This window comes from Antedon bifida, chromosome 4, assembly GCF_963402885.1.
Source record: "Antedon bifida chromosome 4, ecAntBifi1.1, whole genome shotgun sequence".
Taxonomy (NCBI): domain Eukaryota; kingdom Metazoa; phylum Echinodermata; class Crinoidea; order Comatulida; family Antedonidae; genus Antedon; species Antedon bifida.
The window spans coordinates 1515716-1538782 of record NC_136229.1 but is presented as its reverse complement, the minus strand read 5'-3'; the positions used below and the strand labels follow the sequence as shown (position 1 = coordinate 1538782).

At 32.2% G+C, this 23067-nt stretch overlaps 3 protein-coding genes across 3 annotated transcripts; all 3 read right to left on the bottom strand.

The window, feature by feature from the left end:
- Positions 1-97: 97 nt before the first annotated feature.
- Positions 98-4749, bottom strand: LOC144839716 (uncharacterized). The gene is made up of 6 exons (XM_078695180.1): positions 4643-4749; positions 3739-3856; positions 2968-3575; positions 2693-2818; positions 2324-2484; positions 98-1762 (listed from the first exon to the last, which is right to left on the bottom strand). Exons 1-6 carry the CDS (start codon positions 4645-4647, stop codon positions 441-443), a joined length of 2340 nt encoding a protein of 779 aa, XP_078551306.1. The 5' UTR covers positions 4648-4749; the 3' UTR covers positions 98-440.
- A 1476-nt stretch (positions 4750-6225) lies between these two features.
- Positions 6226-13346, bottom strand: LOC144840621 (E3 ubiquitin-protein ligase rnf213-alpha-like). The gene is made up of 16 exons (XM_078696501.1): positions 13275-13346; positions 12634-12727; positions 12469-12503; positions 12136-12242; positions 11662-11821; positions 10921-11089; positions 10541-10641; positions 10077-10316; positions 9661-9799; positions 9353-9436; positions 9029-9209; positions 8575-8851; positions 8158-8358; positions 7324-7413; positions 7018-7190; positions 6226-6728 (listed from the first exon to the last, which is right to left on the bottom strand). Exons 1-16 carry the CDS (start codon positions 13296-13298, stop codon positions 6581-6583), a joined length of 2223 nt encoding a protein of 740 aa, XP_078552627.1. The 5' UTR covers positions 13299-13346; the 3' UTR covers positions 6226-6580.
- A 6137-nt stretch (positions 13347-19483) lies between these two features.
- LOC144840852 (E3 ubiquitin-protein ligase RNF213-like) lies at positions 19484-21837 on the bottom strand. Its single transcript, XM_078696899.1, has 5 exons — positions 21663-21837; positions 21067-21214; positions 20568-20902; positions 20268-20440; positions 19484-19522 (listed from the first exon to the last, which is right to left on the bottom strand). Exons 1-5 carry the CDS (start codon positions 21835-21837, stop codon positions 19484-19486), a joined length of 870 nt encoding a protein of 289 aa, XP_078553025.1.
- Positions 21838-23067: the final 1230 nt, after the last annotated feature.

Below are 23067 nucleotides of genomic sequence, written 5' to 3'. Positions count from 1 at the left end.
AATGATAAAGAGATATTTAGCCGGTCGCGGGTTTTCGAGTAAAACGTGCGGGTTTTCGAGTAAAAACGTGCAAAGACAAAATAAGGAACTCTATGCGTACCTATACTGTTGATAATTTATTTGTATTTTCATTTCACTTTATTCCCGTCATATTCACTTAAATAACAATAATAAACTACACATTATGTGAAGATCCCTATAGGCTAAACTTGTATCGAAAGTATAGTTGAATCAAACCAGTTATTTCTCGGCACATAATTTTACCAATACAGTAATAATAAGTATAAAAATATTTCAAATGCCCTAATCTTTTTTATGTTTAATAGTGCAAGAGAATTTGGGGACAAACACTGGATTGTTTATAATAAAAAGACCATCTGCACTCTCTCAGAAACATATTTTGTATCATTATAAAAAAGATATTTACATTATAGTTTAATTTACATAAATGCTAAAGAAGTAAAATCTGTTTCTAATAACGATGAAAAAAAATCATCCTGATTTGTCTCTAATAATGCAGTTTCTGGAAAGGTCATTGGATGACCTTCTGATGTGTTCAGAAGAGAGACATTTTTCTTGAGACAGGCATCACCTTGACTGTCGATACTGCACTCTGAGGGCGTGTCCGTTTCTAGCCGAGAGAGAGTTTCTGTAGTACCACTTAAGTCGGACGAACTACTTATTCCTGATTCAACACTTGGGTTAGGAGATGGAACAATTGAGTCTATATTAGATTTCTTTGAGAATCCATTACATAATTTTACATTGTCTTCTACGTTGTGACCGTAAGACGGAAACATTGTTTTATGTCGCACGTTGAACTGTCTTGCTCTCCTACGTAAGGGTTGTGTCCCAGACACGCGTCCTACAGCTTCCGTTCGGTTCAAATTCCTGTTTTTCGTACACGCTTGTGATAAAAGACGATCTGGAATTGTTGCCATTACAACTGAAACTGCATCGTTTTTCTTATCAGTTAGTTTCATTTTTTTTCTACTACTACTACTTTGTTTGTTGGATTTGGATTTTGCTTTAGTGTTACGAATGTTTGAGGTATTAAGTGCTATATTATCCTTCACACAAGTATTAAGGTATTTATCAAGAAGCGCATTATCTGTAATTGCATTCCTATTTGTAAGTGATAAGTCCTTGTTCTTTTGTTTACTTTCCTGAAATCCTAAGAACTTTGTTTTATTCATTGAGTGTATACTTGGCATATGCAATACGATTGGCGTTGCTGGCTTAGGCAGGTCTGCTAGCCTGCAACTTTGACTACTAGGGACAGCCAGTGGTGTTAGCAGAGGCAAGTCTTCCGATCCTTTCATTTCAGTCTTTGAACCTTGAGATGTAGTTAGCATAGAAACTGCTGTAGATATGTTTTGAAAATTTGAGTTTGGAAAGTCTAACACAATATGTTGGGTGGGACATTCGCCCATAATTTCCCGACTTGAAGATGATTGCTTTACCGCTCCCTGATTGGAGGATGGGTGATTTACCGCTCCCTGATTGGAGGATGGCTGCCTAACTGCTCTTTGATTCGATGATGGCTGCTTTACAGTTTCATTAGCGAGTTTTGTTGATTTAGATAAAACAGTAGAATGCATCAAACTGTTGACATAGTCCGCTTGCTTGAAGCAGTTGATACACTGTTTATGTTGTCTTTCTAACACTATCATATGGATTTGGTTAGCTGGGATGTTTGGCACATCTCTGCTCCACTTGCATTCACTTAACTTTAAGTCATCACACTCCATCCATATATCCTCTAGAAAATACAAAGATATTTCATGACCGCAAATTTGTAATGACATTCGACACTTTAAATAAATAATTTCACATTCTCTAAAGCTCTGTCTACACTATCAAACTAGTTTCACAAAAAAGTGTGATGTGCCCAAATATGGTAGTGATTTGTCCAAATATGGTAGTGATATGTCCAAATATGGCAGTGATATTGATGGAGCTTAAATTAAAATTAAATATATGACAGTCACCATCATAAAATTAAGGATGAATAACTGCGGGTGGCATATAACAATTCTATTTTTGATCATTCAATTATGATCTTTGTCATTAGTCACCCAAGGTAGCTTGTTCTGTTAACCTTTGCTAAAGGATGTTTGACCTATGACATTTCACATACACAGGGTACTCCTTTTGATGAAATTTGATGAAAAAATACAGCGACAATCAATGCAATTACAAATAAAAGGTAGAATACAAGTTGAACGAACAAGGACGAACGATTGAGTGCACAAATTAGAAGACGTCCAAAATTTACACGACAGCCAGCCGATGAACAATATTGCGAATAAATTGTTCTTACCTTGTATGTCTTTGATCCACACCACAAAATGTTTAGGAGAAGGCTTATACTGCACAACTGCTGTAAGTTTATACACACATCCATCAATGTACATTTGTAACTGATCCAGATTATTATGAGGAAGACCATCAACAAATTGCATAATTAAACACTGTGATAACCTGTAAGAGGAAATAAATATTAAGTATAACATAGTGGAATGAAAAAGAATGTAACTTAGATATCATAAAGCTCTGTCTACACTATCAAACTTTATGTGACAAAAAAAATGTGATGTGCCCATATATGGACATGATGATGTCATATCACTACCATATTTGGGCACGTCACACTTTTTTTGTCAAACTAGCTTTATACATTTAGACTTACTTGTGATATATTAGCTGACATTGCTGTTTTGTTGCTTTACATTTAGGACAAGTCATCAGCATTACTGGACGGTTAACATCAAATCCACTTGATAGATTTAGAAAACTTATACACGATTTCTGAAAACTAAAGAAAAAAAATGAATCAAATAAAATAAATATAAAATGAGGATTTTTTTACTTTTATTTAAAATTTGCTTTATTTTCATCAAAACCACTGGTTTTTTAATATTTTTATAAATTCAGATCAATAAAATTACAATAAATTATATTTACCAGGTTATTTGAATGTGTCCACAGAGGGCGCAATTGAATTCCAGGTGATAACGTGCTAAAAAATGCTCAGCGAACGATTTACTTTTATCGAGTAACGCAAGCAGGGCAAACAATGGGCCATCCTCGCTTCCAACATCACAATTCAATCTAGGTTGTAACTCTTCAAATAATTTGTTCCTTATATCATTTAAAATGTCCACTGCTTCTTCTAACTTCGCAAGCTTTGGATCTGACAAGCAAGCAGGTTTTGAATTGTTGCATAGTCCATCCAAAAAGTTATCAAGATTATTTATATCGTCCATATGTGTAAGGTTTCTATTGTCATCTACTAACTTTCCGCAATAAACACCCATTGCTTTGTTATACTTCACAACAAGTTGTTTTATTATACAGTTAGTATTCACTTTGTTGATACATTCACGCAGGCTTTTTAGGTTGACAAGAAGACTCATAGTTACATCAAGCCAACATAGTGAATCTCTATTGCTCCATTGTAACATTTGTTGCTCTAGATTGGGTTGACAATAATCAAATTTGATTGGTGGTTGTAATGTTGACTTCTCTTCAAGCGGTGTACTTGAAAGTCGGGCATTTTGATGATATGAACACTGAAATTAAGAAAAGTAGTTTAATTAAACTTTCTAAAAAATAAAAGCAATATCAATCTTATTAACAAATTATAAACAAAGTATGTTTAATGTATCTATTTTTATTCATATCCATTTTAGTTTTTGGTTTAAATCGAAATCAAAATTGTTATGGATACTGTACCCATTTTCGAGAACAACAACAAACAACTTCATGAAGATTTAAATAATAAGATGTCAATGGTGTCGCTTCTCCAGCTTCTTTACATCTCGGACAGGTTCCTAGATCAGCTTCCATTATTCTATTAAAAAATAAATAAGTTACTATTAATAATAATTAGTTCCATGCTCAGACAAGGCCTTTCGCACCACTACTCTCGAGCTTACTCAATTTAAAAACATTCACCCGCTCTGCACAGCAGTGATGGTGAGTGACCGTGAAGTCTTATGCCCAGTTTTTGGTGCTCAGCCTCTCTAGACTAGGCTATGTCTAGATTAATATGATGGTTTTAATTCAATTAAAGAAACCAAAAGCCAAACATAATAATCGAAAACCATTCAAGTCAACACAGTCCTAACTAGGCAAGTCCATAATAAAAGCCTATAATATTAAGTAGACTGGGTGGGACAGAAATATTATAGGCTAGCTTTTAAAAATAGATTTTTTAGCTACCTAGTCTAGCCTAGGGCCTAGAGAGGAGGCCTAGCCTAGAGGCCTATATATAAGTAAACGAAAAGGTAGGCCTAGCTAGCCTTTTAATTATCAATATTATTATTAGAAACAAGTTAATATCAATTATCATAAACATGATATGCTCTTTCTAGACCTAATCCAAGCTAGGCTGAGTACGCTAGGCCTACGTCCTCCACTCTAGCTCTCATCCAGTCAGTGTATAAGGCCAGCATGTGTTAGGTTGTAATCACTTTATCAGCCTCTCTTGATCATCATCTAGCCTAGCCTAGGTAGCCTAGGCCTAGAGGCTTAGTTAAATTTTACTAATTTCTCGCCAATTTTATCAAGTGTACTTAAGATAAAGTTGAACTAGTATTTGTTGAGATATAGAATTACGATAAAAATTTAACTTTACCTCATTAAAATCCGGAAAAACCATTGTAAATGTTACTATACTACCACCACGAGACACCGGTTTTTCGCCCGTGTGGTGGTTCGCGTAAACAAAACGTTTGGTGCTGGTTGGTTGGCTATATGAACGGTGGCAGGGAATGCAGCAATTTTATAACCGCATCTCTTGTGTGTGTGTGTAAAATCAAAGACACTACAATACAGTATCTTTTAAAAATTTTAGATAGGCCGTGAAAACGAATCCCGCTCCGGGCTCCAATTTCAATATATTCTGATATATAACCAAGTGTTTATTTTTATTTGAGAACTGATCGATTATGAAAAATATTGATGCGCAATGATCCATTCGTTGGAATTCGGCGCTATACAAGAAAACTCATATATTTTATTATTATTCTTAATATTAATCATTTATGAAGGTGCGCTTATGTCGACACCGAATTTTCGACTCAAATATAAGCGCTTTGAGCAACGGACCACAACTGACAGGCGCGAAAAAAATGTTGACATGATAAGAGTACGGCGATAATCTTAAATTGTTCAAGCTAAAGTTACCAAATAAAAATGAAATCAATCAAAAACATAACAAATAAAATTGAGGCAGATTCCTTTCAGTTTTTTTTTAAAGGTCACATATGTTGTAAATATATAATTAGAAATTGAAATTTGGAATCCAAAATTCATTTAAAGCTATCAGAAAACACTGCACATTGAAGAAATGCTGCGGAACTCCAAATGAATAACATTAGTCTAAACATCATAAGGACAAAACATTATTACTAAAAAATTATTGATAATAAGTCATTTATTTCAAGTACAAATTAGATCTCAAATATTTTATGTCAATGAAAATATCAAATAGAAGTAAAAGATAGTAAAACTAATTAATTATTAAAAAATAATTATTTCTATAATTGCACTGCTTTAAATGAGATAAAACATACATCATGCGTATGTCTATGATTAAACTTTCATGTCAACATTACTAATAATATGTACAGTACATTGTTAATGAATATGATAATAGGGACAGAGGGAAGGTAATTCATAATCAAATATGATATACAACAAATGAGAAGAAAAACAAAAGAAACAATTACAGGTATCAGTAAAACAAACAATAAGTATGGTAATATGTATTGATCACTAAGATCAATATTAATACATTGAAACCAGATAAAATTGTTTTCACAAATTAGAATGGTATTAGTTTAGAGTAGTAGAGGTATGTGAAGTGGTCTCGTATTAGAAACAAGGATAAACCCTTAGTTTCACAATAGAAATAATTAATTAACAAAAGACATGATTAAAACATGATGAAAGACATTATTTCCATCTGCATATTCTCATTCTCATTCATTAGTTGACTTTGAATGTAATATTTGAATGTATGCAGATCTAAAATAAAAACTACTTACTTAACTTACTACTACTTAATTACTAAATTTCTCTCCCAAGGTCTGTTTATGACTTTTAGAACTTTATTTATTTAGTTTCTTATGTATATTTGTGATGCATACTGTTGTCCAACATGATTGATATTTTAGTTGTTTGTAATATAGTTTTAGTCATTTATCTAATCAACACAATATATGAATCACCAACATTCTTTCAGATTGCCATTTTCTCTCATAATTAATTTATATATGAATACAAAATAGAAAGCTGAATTGTTGCCAACAAGTATTATTATGAATGAAAATGAATAGAATTGAACCTACATTCATTTTTATGTAGGTCTATAATGTATTTATGCATTTTAAAATTATAATTCAAGACTGAAACAATGTGTATCATAAAAATGTTTCACTATTTAAAAATAATAGTCTAGGCTATTTACTATCTACTAAAGGAGTAAAGATGAGCAATGGTCTTTGATGTGTCCACAGCATGGCTTAGGGTTACGGTGTCTGGTAAACTGTCCAGTCCAGTAATTTCTACATCACTCCTGTGTAGAGTAAAGTTGAGCAATGGTCTTCCATGCGTCTACGGCATGGCTTAGGGTTATGTTCTCTGGTAAACTGTCCAGTCCAGTAATTTCAGCATACGCATGTTTATCATCATAGTATGGTTCCAAGGTCTCAGAAATTCTGAAAATATACATTTCGTTAGAGAAGTTTTCACATGACCTGTGAGCAAAATAACCTATGTGTGCGAGTTAGTGATTGTATGTTATGTATGATATATGTGTAAGTTTGCGAGTATGAGTAGGTGTGCGCGTATGTTTAGAAGTGAGTTTAAGTAAGTGTGTGAGTATGAGTAAATGTGTGAGTGTGTATACGAGTATGTTTAAGAGTGAGTTGAAGTAAGTGTGTACGTATGAGTATTAAATGGCCCCTGACCAATTCGAGGAAGCCTTGGGGAACAATATAAACTTACGTCCATTTGGTCCTGTCTTCTTCTGATTGGTGACTTAGATTCAATACAATATACTCATAAAGTTCCCCACAAAGCTGATCCAATTTAGTGAACCTTAGTTCAACTATCAGATTATTTTTGTCTTCATCGTTCAGTTTTTGTCGATAATCTTCACCAATCCCATCAAAAGGATCCTGAAAGTTGCAAAAATATCTTGTTCTAAACTGGTATATGGTTAAAGAAAGCTAAGAGTACTAAGCTAAGCATGACAGCACAGACTGGGATTTTTCATGTTCCTTTTCATTGCTAATTCCTATCTATGTTTACCTGAGAGTTATTGATAAGTCTCACAGCTTTTTCCATTGCAAGTAGCTGCCAAAGGGCCAGTACATGTTTCAGGCTGCATTGGCGGGATGCCTATAAAGATAATGGTAATGTGATAAAAGCTAAAGTTTTTCCTAATTAAGCGTAATTTTTTGATTCAGTGATTAAAGATGTCGATTGTCTAAATTTATCAATCACAAAGTTATGTAATCCAAGAGATTTAAACCGTCTTGAGAGATTTGAAAAAGATCTTTTTCTTACTTGAAACAAGGTAATAGATGAAGATCAAAGAACTCTCATGTTTAAGTTTATTCACGCGAATGAATGAAATGATCAGTTGTAATATTATTGGAGAAATTATAGCCTATGAAGTTGTTAATAATTGTACTAATAAAGGTTGGTACAAACAGGAGAATCTTTTACAATAGACGTTTTGAGTTCCCGGCTCAACCAAGCGTGCCAGGTTGTTGCAACTTTAACAAGTCAACTGGAGAAGTTATACATGTTAGTAAAAATATGTACAAAATCAAAACTTTATGTAATTCTGAAGGTGACCGGAAAATGAAAATAACTGCTGGAAATAGAAATATCAAGGGATCACCAATAGATATTATAGTTGATATGAGATAAGATTTCAATTTACATGGGTGAGAAAAACACTAAAAGAGTGGTTTGTTCAATTGTGATTCGATTCACTTATGATAATCCTTGTATAATACAGTACTTCGAATTTGTATACTGTTAATGCTACTTTCTTGTTTTTGTATTCTAAATAAAATAACATCGAACAATAATAAAGTAAAAAGTAATTAATTAAAAGAAAAGTATATTTCTTACTGTAGCACTTTTTAGTCCTTTGTTCTGTGGCATAGCAAGTTTATCTCGTAAGTAGTCATTGATTAACATGCCGCCCTCTGGCTTGTAGTTGGCAAGGAAACCAATAGCAATGTCCAATGAAGCTAAGCATCCACATAGGTCTTGGTATGACTTAAGTTCAGCTAGGATACTGCATTGTAGAGCCTTTGATGAAAATTCTTCCTGCAAGTTGAAAATAAAGTTTTTTAGGAGTAGAAAATGGTACTCTTTTACAAGATTTTCAAAATCTTGATTGATCAAAACCTTGTATTTTAGCAGGGTGAAATCAATTTATACTTGTATATAATTTGGTATAAATACAGTAAAATAATAACAAAAATATATAGTATTTGTATTTGTAACCTTAAAGAAAGTCACTACAAAAAAGCTCCATTTTACCTGAGGGATATTATTTCGCAAATTCTCAAAGATAGCAGCATTTCGAACATCTCGGCGGAATAAAAGTTGGTCAAATTTGCAATTGATAAATGCACGTCCCCTTATAAATCTTTCGATTACTTGGAGCTCCAGACCAGTCAGGTTATATTCAACTCGGTTTCCTACCATTGGTCTTACTATATACTGACATTGCGACAAAATTAACGGTAGCAAATCACGGTCTGGGTCATAGGCAATCAAATGCGATTGTAGTAAGTCCGCTTTCTTTTCAACTTTGCTGAAACAATAAAAATGACAAAAAAAGAAATCAGAAAAAAAAAATGGTTCAGGGATACAGGTTAGGCTGTCCAGAAATTATCTGGTAAATAATAAATGCTGTTTGATACAGTAGTTATATTGCATTGCTAACTCTTAAGATCTATAATACTATTAAAATACCAGACGACAGACTAACCTTAGATGCTCATTTCGGATGTTTTGATATCTTCCAAGAAATTCATTTTGTGTAGCTACAAGAAAATCTACAAGACCAATACAACAGAGTCCATATTCCTGTCTTGTTGGCAACAGTATTGCTATTTCGCTGTTGTACGTCACATTTTCCAAAAAGCATTCCTTTGGAACTGGTAGTTTTACTGAAATTATTAATTAACAGTCAATATTTTTTCTTTTATTCAAGTATTAAAACAATTCAGTTTTGTTGGGCCTTACATCACAAGAAATAATATACAGTAAGAAATATAATATAAACAGTTTTAATATAAAGGGAGAATTTTACCTATTGCTGCAACATCTTGTCTAAGAGAATTCCATGCATGGATGAACGTGTCAATCAAACGTTTAAACTCTGCCTTTTCCAACCCTAAAACAAACAACTTTTATTATTATAAACTGTATCTAATGGAAATTTACCAAAAATGTGACCAATAAAATTCAGTTTTATGATATCTATGTAAAGATCACACTGAGATGGAGAATAATATCAAATAGTTAAATAACAGATAAAAATAGATAGAAATAAATATCAATTAATTCAGCTTATTAATAAGTTTAATAAAAAAAACAAATATAAGGAAAAATAATTACCAGAGAGTTGGTTCATAAATGTTGAAATGGTTAAGTTGATTGCTTCAGATGCATCAATATGTCGGTTGAACTTGTTGATTAGTAGACGTTGTAATTGTACAATGTCTGGTAGATATCGCACAAATCTTAAATGCTTTTCCTGCACAAAAAAAACATTAGTAATACCCTACACTTATATTTTTTTTTAAATGTTGGTCAGCATTAATGACAATATGTTTCATAGTGAACAAAAATGAATTACTGTACTACTGCAAGAACCTAACAGTTTTAACGATTTATACAAGTTGCTTAGTAAATGTCCATGGTTACTTACATAGCACTAGAAAGTATCAATGTGACTTTTGAGGCCAGAGAACTCTTAAATTAATTAATAATTACAGCACCATTAGTTTTACTTTTGTCATCATCTTACAAACCTTTTCCATGAAATGTTTAAGTACAAGCAAGTTATCATCATCTTGTTCATTTTCCAAAGCTTGATGGATGCTGTATATTGTGATGCGACTACGATGCTGCCAAACGTGGGATGTGTCAGTCAGTTTACCAAGGTCTTCAGGCTCAATTGTTGCATTCAGCAGACACATTAAGGGGTCGTTGCTAAGGCGTTTGTCCTCGCTTAATGTCTTGTTTGATTCATTGATCATTTCGTCAAGATCCTAGATAGAGATAGGAAACAAAACAAATATTAATTTTGAGGGACAAAGCTAAATTAAAAGAGTGAGTGCAGGTGGGGTGGTAAATCAGATAGAAGAAACTGGTTGCGAGAAAAAAACTTCATGAAAATAAGAGGCTAGTTGGCTATTCCACTTCAACCAAGACCAATTACATTCCTGGTAACAAAAAAGTCATCAGCATCTTGTTATTTTCTTCATTCTGTTACCTGAAGTGCAGGTTTTATGTATGCTGCTGTAAAGTTTTCTTCCCAAGCTTTTCTACAATTCTTTGATGTTAGCAGTTGATGAAAACCAGATTGTAAATCATCTACAAAAAATGAACAATATTTATCAATGTGACCTAACCTACATTCAAATGCATGTTGATTATTGAAATCAAATCTTGGTACTATACACTTGGTGTATTAAACAAATAAAGTTATGTTATCAGAAATTCATTGGCAATTTACATGATAATATATCATTACTGTAATGGTTGAAACAAGAATTTATCTGTACCCTCACCCTTATGTTGCTACTGACTGACTATTTCATATTTTCTAACCTCTGACCATACCCTGACCAAAACCCAAAATGTTGATTATACCTGCAACTTTTGTTTGGAAAATGTTGTCAATGACTTTATGCAGAATAAAGATACAGTCATCCCTGCTTTTGCCTGTTGCTACTGACAACAGTCGCACATCATTATGTAGATGTCTCCATAGAAACTCAAGGACATTATGTGGATCTGGTTGAATTATACGGTTTATTGGCTTAAAAAAAAACACAAGAAACACAAGGTTATTATGAAAAAAATGAAAATGTTAGGTTTCTGTTCAGATACACAATATGGCATATTTTATCAAATTATATTATAGGCCTATATCAATTGTTTAAAATAAAAACCAGATTTTAAGCAATTTATATTAAAGTGAAAAGGAAGAAGTCAATAGACGATAATAACAATTTAGAAGAGTTTCAATAATGACTAAAATGAAATTTAATCGGCCGATTTATTTACACATATATATTCCTGTAATTGTAATAGTTCTCTGCAGCATTCATACAGTATGACCTTCTCCAAGATTGGTAAAAATTAGAAAATATTATAAAGAATAAGCCCATCATTATATATCGTTATGTTTATTTTGTTGCAACCTTTCCATTCATGATCGTACTATAATAATATTCATATTGTGTTGAAATGTAATTTTGCACATGCTCAGAAAAATATGAGCATGCTCCGTTAGACTCAATAATAGTCATGTAGTGCTATGTGAAATCAAAATGTTGCTATTGTATTTGAAAGAAGAAAGTAATGTTATATTTTATATAAAGATTCTACCTGAGGTCCATGTTCACATTCTGTACCCAGTAGCATGCTGCTATGCAACAGGAATCGCACAATAGCAGTTGTTACACAGTTCATTGTTCTTTCACAAACTATCTGGTTACCATGTGACTGTGCGTCGCCAAGCACATGACCTTTTGATGTTTTATCACACCTAAAAAAAGTTTCATTTTAGTAATTGCTATACTGATTAATTAAGTTTAATTTGATTAGTATTAACTATTATTATTTTGAGTATAACACAAGATTAAAAAGTAAAAGCAATTTTGAGCAGCAAGGGTTATATTTAACAGACTGATCTCTCTCTAAAATTCTATCAATTGCAGATATGAAGTATGATTTGGCTGTATGCTATATAAATTGTAGTGTTAAATTGTTTACTATTATGGTTGACAACAATATACCACTATACTACCAGTCTAGGCCTAGAAAAAGTGAACAATTTGCTAAACATATGTTCAAACTTACATTGAAGCTATGTCCTTTTTCTTGTTGCCATCATGCAATTGATATGAGCTCCCTCCTATAGGTAAGTTACATTCCGGACAATTTCCACTAGAAGTTGGCTCGCCACACTAAAAAAGGTAAAAAAATTGTATTAGATGTCATAACATAATAATAAATGTTGTAGTAAGATTTGGCAAACTGACCAAGATGGAACAAAATATTGTTTATTATACAATCTATATATCAACAACATAAAATCATCCTGTCATGATATACAATTTTGTGACTCTATTGTAATATTGTTATTGTAGTATTGACATCTTTAATTTTGTTTAGATATTAATGTTTACTTACATTTCCTATAGCATAAATGTGACCATTTGGGCATTCTATATAAAACAAAACAACAGATTTAATCAAAACACTATTATTTGTCAGTGTCAGACAGTATGAACCAGCACTTGTACCTGGACCATTAACCTTATAAATCCTATAGAAGTGGTCTTTATATTGACTTACCATACCAGGTCAAGTTCTGATCATTACTTGATTGGCGAATTGCTTTCACAGATTCCATTCTCTCATCTTGTGGCATTGCTGGTAAATATGAATTCTGCAATGAAATAAGATTAAAAAAAGCTTTAAATTCCAGTACAGCAGGTGGTAACCGAGTCATAAGGAGACTTATATTGACTCACAGGTGGTAACTGCAGTTCATTAGTTCGAACTCTATTTAGCAACAAAGGCGTATCCCCATTCTTTGGTTTGGGTGCTGGCATAGACTTTAGCTTTCTCCATTTTCACCTGTTTTTTACACCACTTTGAGACTCTGTGCTTTTTTGCAGCTTATAAATTAAACAATTTAGCAGTAATTTGTTGGATGTATTGTGAGAATTTAATCAATTCAAACTGTGTGTGATGCAACAAAACATAAGCATTATGACTTCTAAATGTACAAGATATCTGACCAGATTTCCATACCTTAACTGTAAATAAATTTTGAAATAATAGAATAATGGCTTGCCTCATTGTTTGTTTTTATATTAATTTGTTTTAATAGAAAATTCTGATCTAATATAGATATAAAAAATTACAGTGTGAACGGTACAATTAATATTATTATTTGTCAATGCCAAAAAAAAAGAAAGAAATAATCTTACCTGCATTTGTGATGGATCTCTCATCAATGTAGCAAGGCACTGTGTTAGTGATTTCCGATCAACTACACTAAGAACAATTTGGAGGTGAGTCACAGCCCCCTGAATACAGTAGTCTTGATGGCTCGAATCTGGCATAACTCTAAGAACATGATGCTCATTCCTGTTCATTAACAGTGTGTCTGCTACAACCTGCAAACAATGAGAAAATTGTCCAAACATTGTATATTTGTATTAAAGATGTATTCTCTCCCAAAAATCAATAAAATCAGATTTTGAATAGGCCATTTTTGTAGTTTTAATAAAACAAATTGTGTTCTTAATTACTTATAAAAAGACAAAACAAACACAAAAACAAAAACCCATTGGCTAGCAGCCAATTTGACTATTTTTTTGTGTAAAAAAAAATACAAAAACATTATTATTTCAGGGAGACAATATATCTTTAATATACACCGGTTGAACATCTCATAGACTAAGTAAATTTAGCGAGCATCTTTGCCAAAGACACAAAAAAGCAACAGTAGGCCTAGACATGTAAATCAACTATAAAAAGTATTTTCATTTTAAAAATCTACCTTATTTCTGAGGAATGGAAAATTCTGAAGCACTTTTCCGAAGTTCTGTTTTACATAAAAAAAAAAAAAATGTCACTTTATTAAAACAATATATGATGGCACATTTGTACATTGGACACTTTTGTCTCAATTGAAGTTAAAATAAAAAATGAATATGTCAGACAGGTCACACAGTAAGTACAATATATTGCATGATGCAGAAATTGTAGCTCTGTACCTCTAAACTGATCATTTTAGCTTCTACTTGTGTTGCAGCGTTCATTGTTATCTCTCTAAACAAGGAAAGAAGCAAGCAGACTTCTTTTTGTTTTTCTTCTCCTTTTACATTCTACATGAATAAAAACAGCTAAATTAAACAAAATTAATCAATGATATATAAAACATTTCTTTTAATAAAATATTTCATAGACTAGTAGACTATGTTAGCCATTACCAAAATCATCAGATTCCAAACCAATATTACCAAAATATTATATAATGAAATAGAGTGCAATAGGAACTAACTGTAGAATTAAAAAGTGTAAATGTTTTAAACATACCAGAATCACTTTAGACATTTTCTTAAAGTCTTTGTCCACCACACATTCACCAACAGCTTCCCGAATGCTTTTGTACGTATCGCCAACAATGACAAAATAATCTGGAATACTCTGTTCCTGTGGTAATCAATTAAATCTTAAAGTAAGACTTTTCTTAATTATAAGTCAAAGGTGGAAATGGTTTCCAGATCAAGAAAATATTTTTTTTTTAAATAGAAATGTTCTGAAGCAGGAATATACTTATGTAAGAATTTCACACTTTGTATACTTATCTTGTCCTATTGTAAGCATAATTAGTATTAAGGAGATATATTATCCATCAAATGTAACATCTGAGAAAAAAACCCAAATAAACAAACCTGAACTTTCAGCTCATCTGGTAAGATCCAGTCTAACTGGACATCATCTTTGAGTTGGTTTATAGCATCTCTACCATAAGCCTTGTACATGTATCTCACTAAGTACAGTTGAGCTTGCTTGTTCTCCTTGCAAAACTCACATGCTTCATTAAGTAGCTTGCTTAACTAAAAAAAAAAAAAAATAAATAAACATCCCATAATATTGATTATTCCTATTCATTTCAAGAATTAAAAAACAATGTATAATATGCAAAACCAGATCCTATATCTACATATATTCTAAATTTAAAATGCTTTGATAATTACATCATTATTTTCAGTGCTTGTTGTACTATAATAATACTAATGATGATATTTTATTGGATAAGACTTTTGCATCAGCCGATGTTAGACAATACCTAATGGTGCATCCAAAGAAAGAAAAGTAAAAACTTAAACGAAACTAAGCATACACTAATATCAAGCATTGTGACTATACCTAAAGAATGGTGCATAAAAAAAGTAATTATATTATCTTAAATTTGTGACTATCATAAAATTTACCTGACGTTTGATGTTTATAAAATCATGATGTTGCTTTACGACATCAATAAGAATTGTAAAAGCAAACCGTATCTGTGCTATGGCTTCAAGTAATTGAACACTTAATGAACCCCTATCATCAGTATTCGGTCTTGTAAAGAATACTTGAGCACTTTGAAGTTTGTTATGAGCATCTTGTATGAGCTCACAGATTTGATTATCAGCAGAGTCTTGAGACACGCCTGAATAGTATGTGTCCTAAAAAAAAAAAATTAGGTTAACATTTTAAACGAAAAGACATAGTTCATTGTGACAGTGACTCATGTAAGTGTACAGTGGCTTAACTGTAATAACTGGAGGAGGGGGGGGGGGGGGGTGGAGTTGTGCCAAATGCAGTTATTCAATTAACATGGGGGTAATCTTAAGTCTAAACAAATCTTAAAATGACAATGAAGAATATCTAATAAGGTAAAAACAACGAGTAAAGCAGCAAATGTTCTCATGGTCATTTAGCTGATTGCAATAGATACTGTACATACCTCTAAACAGTTTATAAACAATGTGCAGATGCTAACAGCATTAGAGTCTTTCATAAATGATTTGCAATTTTTAAGATATCCTTCTACATGTTCTTTTACTTGTTCAAGGCTGTGAAATGTCACAATAATGTTTTATCAGTGATAATATAATAAAGCTTTTTTTAATCACGGAAACTTAACTCAATTAAATTTATTTTTCAGTAAGGCCATGCTTAAAAGAAAACTAACACAAAAAAAAGACCTTAAAAATACTTTCTGTTTTTTCAATCTAATTACTTAAGGTCACAAACTACATTTTACGTAAAAATAATACTATATAGACATATGATCATTTTTTCTGTCTTTAACGGTTAAAAATGTGAAAAATAAATCGATTCTAATCATTTAAGCGGCCCGCTTTTAATCGATCGTCAAACAAATAGATTTAACCGTAACTTTTCAGTGAAAATACCAGGTCTTTTTCTCTTTTTATCATAATTAACCTTCACTTTTTAGCTCATTCCAAACCTCTATATGATAAGCTTCTTTTTTGTAGTTTTTTTTGGTACTATTAAATTTGACTTAGTTATAGTAATTGTTTTTAAATTTATTTATTAAATATGGAGGTGCAAGAAGTTATTCATAATTTTAAACATAGTAATAGCTTCATTTATATACAGTCTTTTATTTAGGTTCAACCAATTCAGGCTTTGCAGAGTTTGTGTACTAGAGTCAGTTAAATATTTGTTTGTTACAATTTTTGCTATAATTTTATTTCAAGAGTTTGATGCAAAAAATGAGAGGTAAACTAATTGCTTTGAAATTGTAATACCCTTTATTGTCACTAATGCTATCATAACAAATACATATTTAAGAACTCACTTTGACTGAAGTAAGAGCTGAAGTAGAAACGATCTGACAACAGGATTTGGATCGATGCAATCCTCTGGAAATGGTGACACCTTCTTGGTGGCAGGTTGCTTCTGTTTCTTTGAATCGATTGTAACATATCCTAGCAACCTCTTGATGACCTCTTTACTTGGTGGCGTTCCATCCGCAAAACAAAGCTGCGAGATGACTTCCATGAAGAACGAGTTACAGCACTGTCTAAATGTGTTGTGCTTTGCAATAACCTCACTAAAATTCAAAGGAAAAAATCTATATACTAAGTTTGTTTCAATACATTATATTTCAATTTCACACAATTTTTAAACATTTCCAGTAGAATGGATTGACTGAATACCTTAAATTTTGAATAAGTCTGCTCAACACAGATTTATATGATAATATGTCGGTGGCAAAACAAGTAAAAATTGTATGACATGTCCTTACCTTACTTGAGATTTTACTTTACATACAAAATCTCGAGGATATTCTGTCTTGCATGTTGGACATCTTTTAGCTTTTGCTGTTTTGAAGTATTCTTCTACGCACTTCTTACAGAATACATGTTGTTTTGGCTTACATGGGAGCATGACAGGATCTGCAATGCTTTCTTCACAAAATCCACATTCATGGATTCCACTCCTTAGAAATTAATAGCAGTTTTAAACAATAAAAGTATAACTAGTAAATGTTAATTTTTTATGGTTCAATCACAAGTTTAAATTCATTTGAATTGTTCTGTATTTTCAACCACACTGTACTAGAGTCTATGACTTTTTCCTCTACTTTTGCTCAAAATCAATACACTGCATGGTTTAATTGGCGCACATGCGTCTTTCCCACAGATGATAATCAGGTTCAATGGCCACAATCCACCAATTCTTCTTCTAAAGTTGGTATTAGTAAATTATATTACAATGATATTTCACCTAACCTATTTATGTCTATGCTTACATAGCACCCTATAAAAGTATAATTTTCACCAAAGATCTTGTGATTGATGAAAACTCTCCTCAAAGCTGTCAATATCCTCGGAAATAGCAAAAATAGGTTTAAATCTTTAAATGAAGATGCATTTCTCAGGACTATATATAATATATAGGACTGTATTTCCCTTCAGCTTCGCACCTCGACCAAATCACTGCCTAGCCTAGGCCTAGCAAAACAGTTGTGTACCAGAAATGACAAGATATATTAGTGGTATGTTTGTTTTGATTTTAAAAGGGGCTGCGGAACAGATGAAAATTAGTGCGATTGATAATCTGCCATACGCGATACTGTTATGCTATTTTGCTGCGCACCTTTGAGCGCTCTGATTGGCTTCATCCTTGAATGCATTTTATAAATAATAATATTGCAAATGAGAAAATCACAATCACAGTAAAATTGTTAATATGTAAATAAAATAAATGAATCCGTAAATAAAATAGTTACTTACTCATAATAAGCTTTACCAGCTTTCTTGTTCATGCCATTCAGGATATTAACCAAAATGACTATCGACTTATCTGTCTTCAAATTTGCTTGTTCTCCTAGTGCCTGCAATAAAACTCACAATTTTGAATGATTAATATAAATATTAATTGTTATAATACATCTGCTTGTATTCTTGCCGTTTGATTGGTTAATTACGCATCATGTGTCGATATTAGTGACCGAAAAATGATATATAATTATCGCATAAGTTTGTTATGTAATCATTGTATTCACTCTGTTATTTCTTTTATTGTCATTTTTATACAAATTTGTTTATTATTTTTATTACTTCAAAGGAGTTAAACTAAGCTGTAAACAAACAATATTCTAGAAAAGTCTATACATACCATCCACATTGTCTTGCACTGTTGTGAGATCAATTGTGCAAACTCATCATTTGGCAAAGAGACATGCTCAAAGAAAAGCTTCATCACTGTTATCCTCGACCATAAACATCTGACAAAATGTTGAAATATGGCTATTACAAAAAGACCTGAACTTTTGACATGGTAGGGTCATTTATAGCTGAGCTTATTTTGCATCCCTACCCCACTTACTTTTCTACCTATCCTTTACCATCAAATTTGGAAAATGAATTGTGTATTTTATTGTTTTACATAAATACAATTGTGTTATATAAAAGTTCCCCCTGATCCTGCAACATGAGGAAGAATCATTTGTTAGGTAGTTAGTTAATGTACCTGCATTCATCTAGAATTATTTCGTTTCTTTCACTGTAAATCCCATTGTCTTTCTTAAACAATTCCATCACTCTCTGAACCAATGGAAACACAATATGTATTTCTTTCAGCCATTTCCGTTGTCCTTCTTGTGTGCGAAAATCTTGATTGAGACTCTTTTCTTTATACTTGAAACTGTCCAATACATATTTTAGACTTGTTATGTCGAGTGTCTACAACACAAACAAATATATTTAATTTTAAATTCAGTAGGTTTGGTGCTAATTCCACACTGCACCTTCAATTATAATGCTATTTCAAAATGAGCATACTGTCCCTTCATGTTACTGACAGTCTCTAAAAAAAAAGTAAAATGTGGCAACTTTATTATTAAATGATTCATACCATTTCTCCTTCACTTTTAATCTCTTCTTCTTCTTCTAGTTTTGTCAAAACACCTGGGCATAGTTCAACGATCTGTGAAAAGTGTTCAAATCTTGCTTGCAACTTGATAAAGGCCAAATGCACACCAGCAACAAGGTCAACACTTTCAACTCGACCACCAAGGTTTTGTACAATTGACAAAGATGAGTTACTTAACTGTTGGCAGATAAGCTATTGATATAAAATTAAGAAAGGTTAGCCATTGATTACTTTAATCATTCCACCATTCACTTAAAGATGTATTGTCCCCCTGAAAAAATAATTCGTAAACAATTTTTTTTTTAATATTCCATTTTAATGTAACATAATAGTTATCCACTTTGACCAAAAAATTGGATCCAAAAAAATTGTGTTTACCTGAAAAAATGTAATTTAAAGCAAAAAATGGTCAATTGCCAGCCAATGGATTTTTGGTTGAATTTAACCATTTATTTTGTCATTTTACAAGTGAAAACATAATTTTTTTTCGTTTTTTTTCTATGGAAGTGATTAACTTTATTAAAACTACAAAATAACATATTCAAAGTCTGATTTAATTAATCTTCATTTTTCATGTTTTTGGGGGACAATACATCTTTAAATTACAGAACTGACAGTACGTCATTATGTATTGTATTGTGACTTCTTGATTATAGGTATAAAACAAATCAAAATTAAATTTTGGATTTATAGAAGCAAACAGTGCAATACTGAGGAAAAGCTACATTTAAATGCCACAGTTGATTAAATAATGGAAAATTGAATGATGTCGCATATTTCATGTGAATGTAGCTTTTCAAAAAAATTCATAAACACATAAACAAAAACAAAAATCCACCGAAATTGTGGCAACAAAATAAAAAAAAATGAGAAGGTTAGATTCATCAAAATTAAAGCTACATTCACACTTTACTCAACAGAAGATGGTGCTATCTTCCATTCTGTGAAACGAAACAAATTTGAATGTAGATTAATTTTTGATCACCTACAAGATTCCAAGAATGTTAAATACATACCATGTATTCATCAACTTGTGTCGTCTTGCAAGCCATGCTGACAAAGTCCGAGATGTAGCTTTGAATAACATCTTTACTGCTACCAGTAGTCATGGCAACATGGAGGAATTTTCCAATCTCTGATTCTTGTATGTTCCGCAAGAACTGCTGATCTGCTGATTTTTCTGCTCCACCTATCAAACATAATTTATTTTGTGTAAATATTATCTTTAAACTTGTTGGCTTCAAAATATTATAACTTGGCCTTAATTACATTGCAAGTATCAAATTGAAGTGTACAGTAGGTTTACAAGAAACTACCTTTTGCTTCAGATGCAAATTTCCAAATGTCATCCAATTTTCTCTTCACAATCCAAGAGAATGGGAATTTGGCTGTGAATGATTTACCACCAAATCCTTGCTCCAAGACCGGTACTTCTGACCTCTGGATTTTTTTCTCAGGAGAAAGGCACATGTCATAGGTCATATTCATCAAGTCTTTGGAAGAGAATATATTAAGCCAAAGACGGTGAGCCCAATGATGGTCTGTTTGGTCAGACATCAGAAGGTGGAGGTTGTTACTGGTGTCACAGGCAGCAATTACTTCAGCCAGAAATGAGGCCACAGTTGATGTTAAACGTTGCCAACATGCTTGTCTGCGTCAAGGAAAACAGCAATTAACATTAAAAAGCCAATGTCAAAGCTAAACTTTTTTAAATGATTATTATATAAGATATGAAACAATGAGTTAAACAAGTTAATGGCACTTTTTAATTCCAAAATAATTACTGTATAATAATGGTGTCAAATGAATACTCACCTAAATGTCCCGCTCTCCTGAACCTCCTTGATGTCTAGACCTTTTCTGCTTAACCAATCTGAAGGATTTAGTCCTCTGCCTTCTTTCTCTTTGCCTTCTTTCTCTTTTATGAGACTGGCAATAAGATGTTTCATTGAATTTATAAATTCTGAACAAAAGATTAATATAAGTAAAAACAAAAAAGAGAATGAAACCAAAAAATCATCATGACATGGGCATGCTGTTGGTTTTTCTAAACTACAACATGAACAATAGCTAGCCAAACAGGTTGTTTCAGCTTTCTTAACATACTATTGTATTGTGTTTGTATGAGGAATTAATTTCCAGTTTCCATTAAAAATAAATAAATGTGAATAACTAAATTTAACTGTGTGTTTATATTCAGTTATTGTGTTTATACAGATCAATTACCTTAAATTTCTCATGCATTGTTTTGCGTATCTACAGAAGTGAATCATGCATGGTAAGCACTCTTGGGTAGGCCTAATTACCACCACCGGTTGTAAAAGGGGTGGGCCGATGCGAAATTACTCAGTGGATAGGTCTTAAAAGTTTGAAATTGATAAAAACATAAGAAAGACTTAATAAATTTGTACCATGTGCACAGGCTCCTTCTATAAGTTGCACTAACAGACGGACACGCTCTGTCGATCTATGTCGTTGATCAGAAGGATCAATAATTCTTGCCATAGCTGGATGAATACAGTCAACAAGAACTGCTGCGAAATTGACAAGAGAAACTTCATCATGTGGAGAACTTTCTAGATCCATTATTGGGACATCTTCATCTTCACGACTCTTGCCGATACTTTCAATTTCTTTATTCTGCTGTTCTTTTTGAACTGAAAGTAGTAATACACTTATTGGTCGGCCTAAAAGTTTGGAAACATCTGGACAATTTTTTTTAGGCGGTTGAAGGTGATCGATGTGAGCAGATGACCATAGTCCACCTAAAAAAAACAGTTATAAAGATATTATCCGCTGTCTTCCTGCTTTCTTGAAATGAAAATTATCTGACTGCACTCAATCTCGAGGCCAATTTGACTTTACTTCCAAAACCTCCTCAGCAACTAAAAATCAATTAATTTGTTCAGTTTATGTTTTATTGAACCTAAAATATTGTTAAATCACAGTATATACAGTACCTTGAAATCCATTAAAGCATCTCTTAACCCGAGGAAGCTGAATAACAAAGACTACATGAGCTTTGCTTCTTTTCTTCTTCTTCTCTTCTTCCACGGCACGAGCTCTGGCTGCAGTAAATGCATTCTCTCGTTCATCTTGCACTCGATAGGAAGCGCAGGAAATCAGATTTGTTGTGTCACTACTTGCATCGCATTGCACTAATAATAATCTGTCTTTTGCAGTATCCGCATCAAAAAATTTCCTTAGAAAAATATTAGATATTATTGTATTTATGTTTGCAAAGAACAGTATGTATAGTACAGAAAAAGTATTAAAAAAATAAAAAAGGATGTTTTTAACTCACTGTACTCTAACAGAAAACTGTTGTTCATACTGGAACTCTTGTAGGGAGACCAAACTGATGTCAGACATATCAAGCTGTGTAGATTCCGCAAGAGCTTTGTTATCTTGCTCAGTCAGAAGACGTGAATATGTGGTTACCTAAATTTAATACATTATTTGTTTTAAAAATGTTGATAATTAAATTTTAACATTGATTTGAATGCTAAAGAATGTAAAAATCCATTTTTAAACAAATTTTTTTCAGATTTCTTTTGCACATTTCAAGAATCTAAACGGGGAAAAAAAAAAATCCTTTATACTGATCTTGGTTGCCATAGATACATAAAGTTAATCAGAAATGTTAGGTTAGGACTATATACCTCACCTGAGCTAAAATGCCTTCATTACCAGGATTGTTTCTAAGCTGATCCTCAAGATAGTCTTCTAGGCATGAATGTTTCTGAACATTAAAGTATGTATCCTGTAATGCCTTTTTCTCTTCTTCTGTCATTCTTGTATCTGATAATCTGGTGA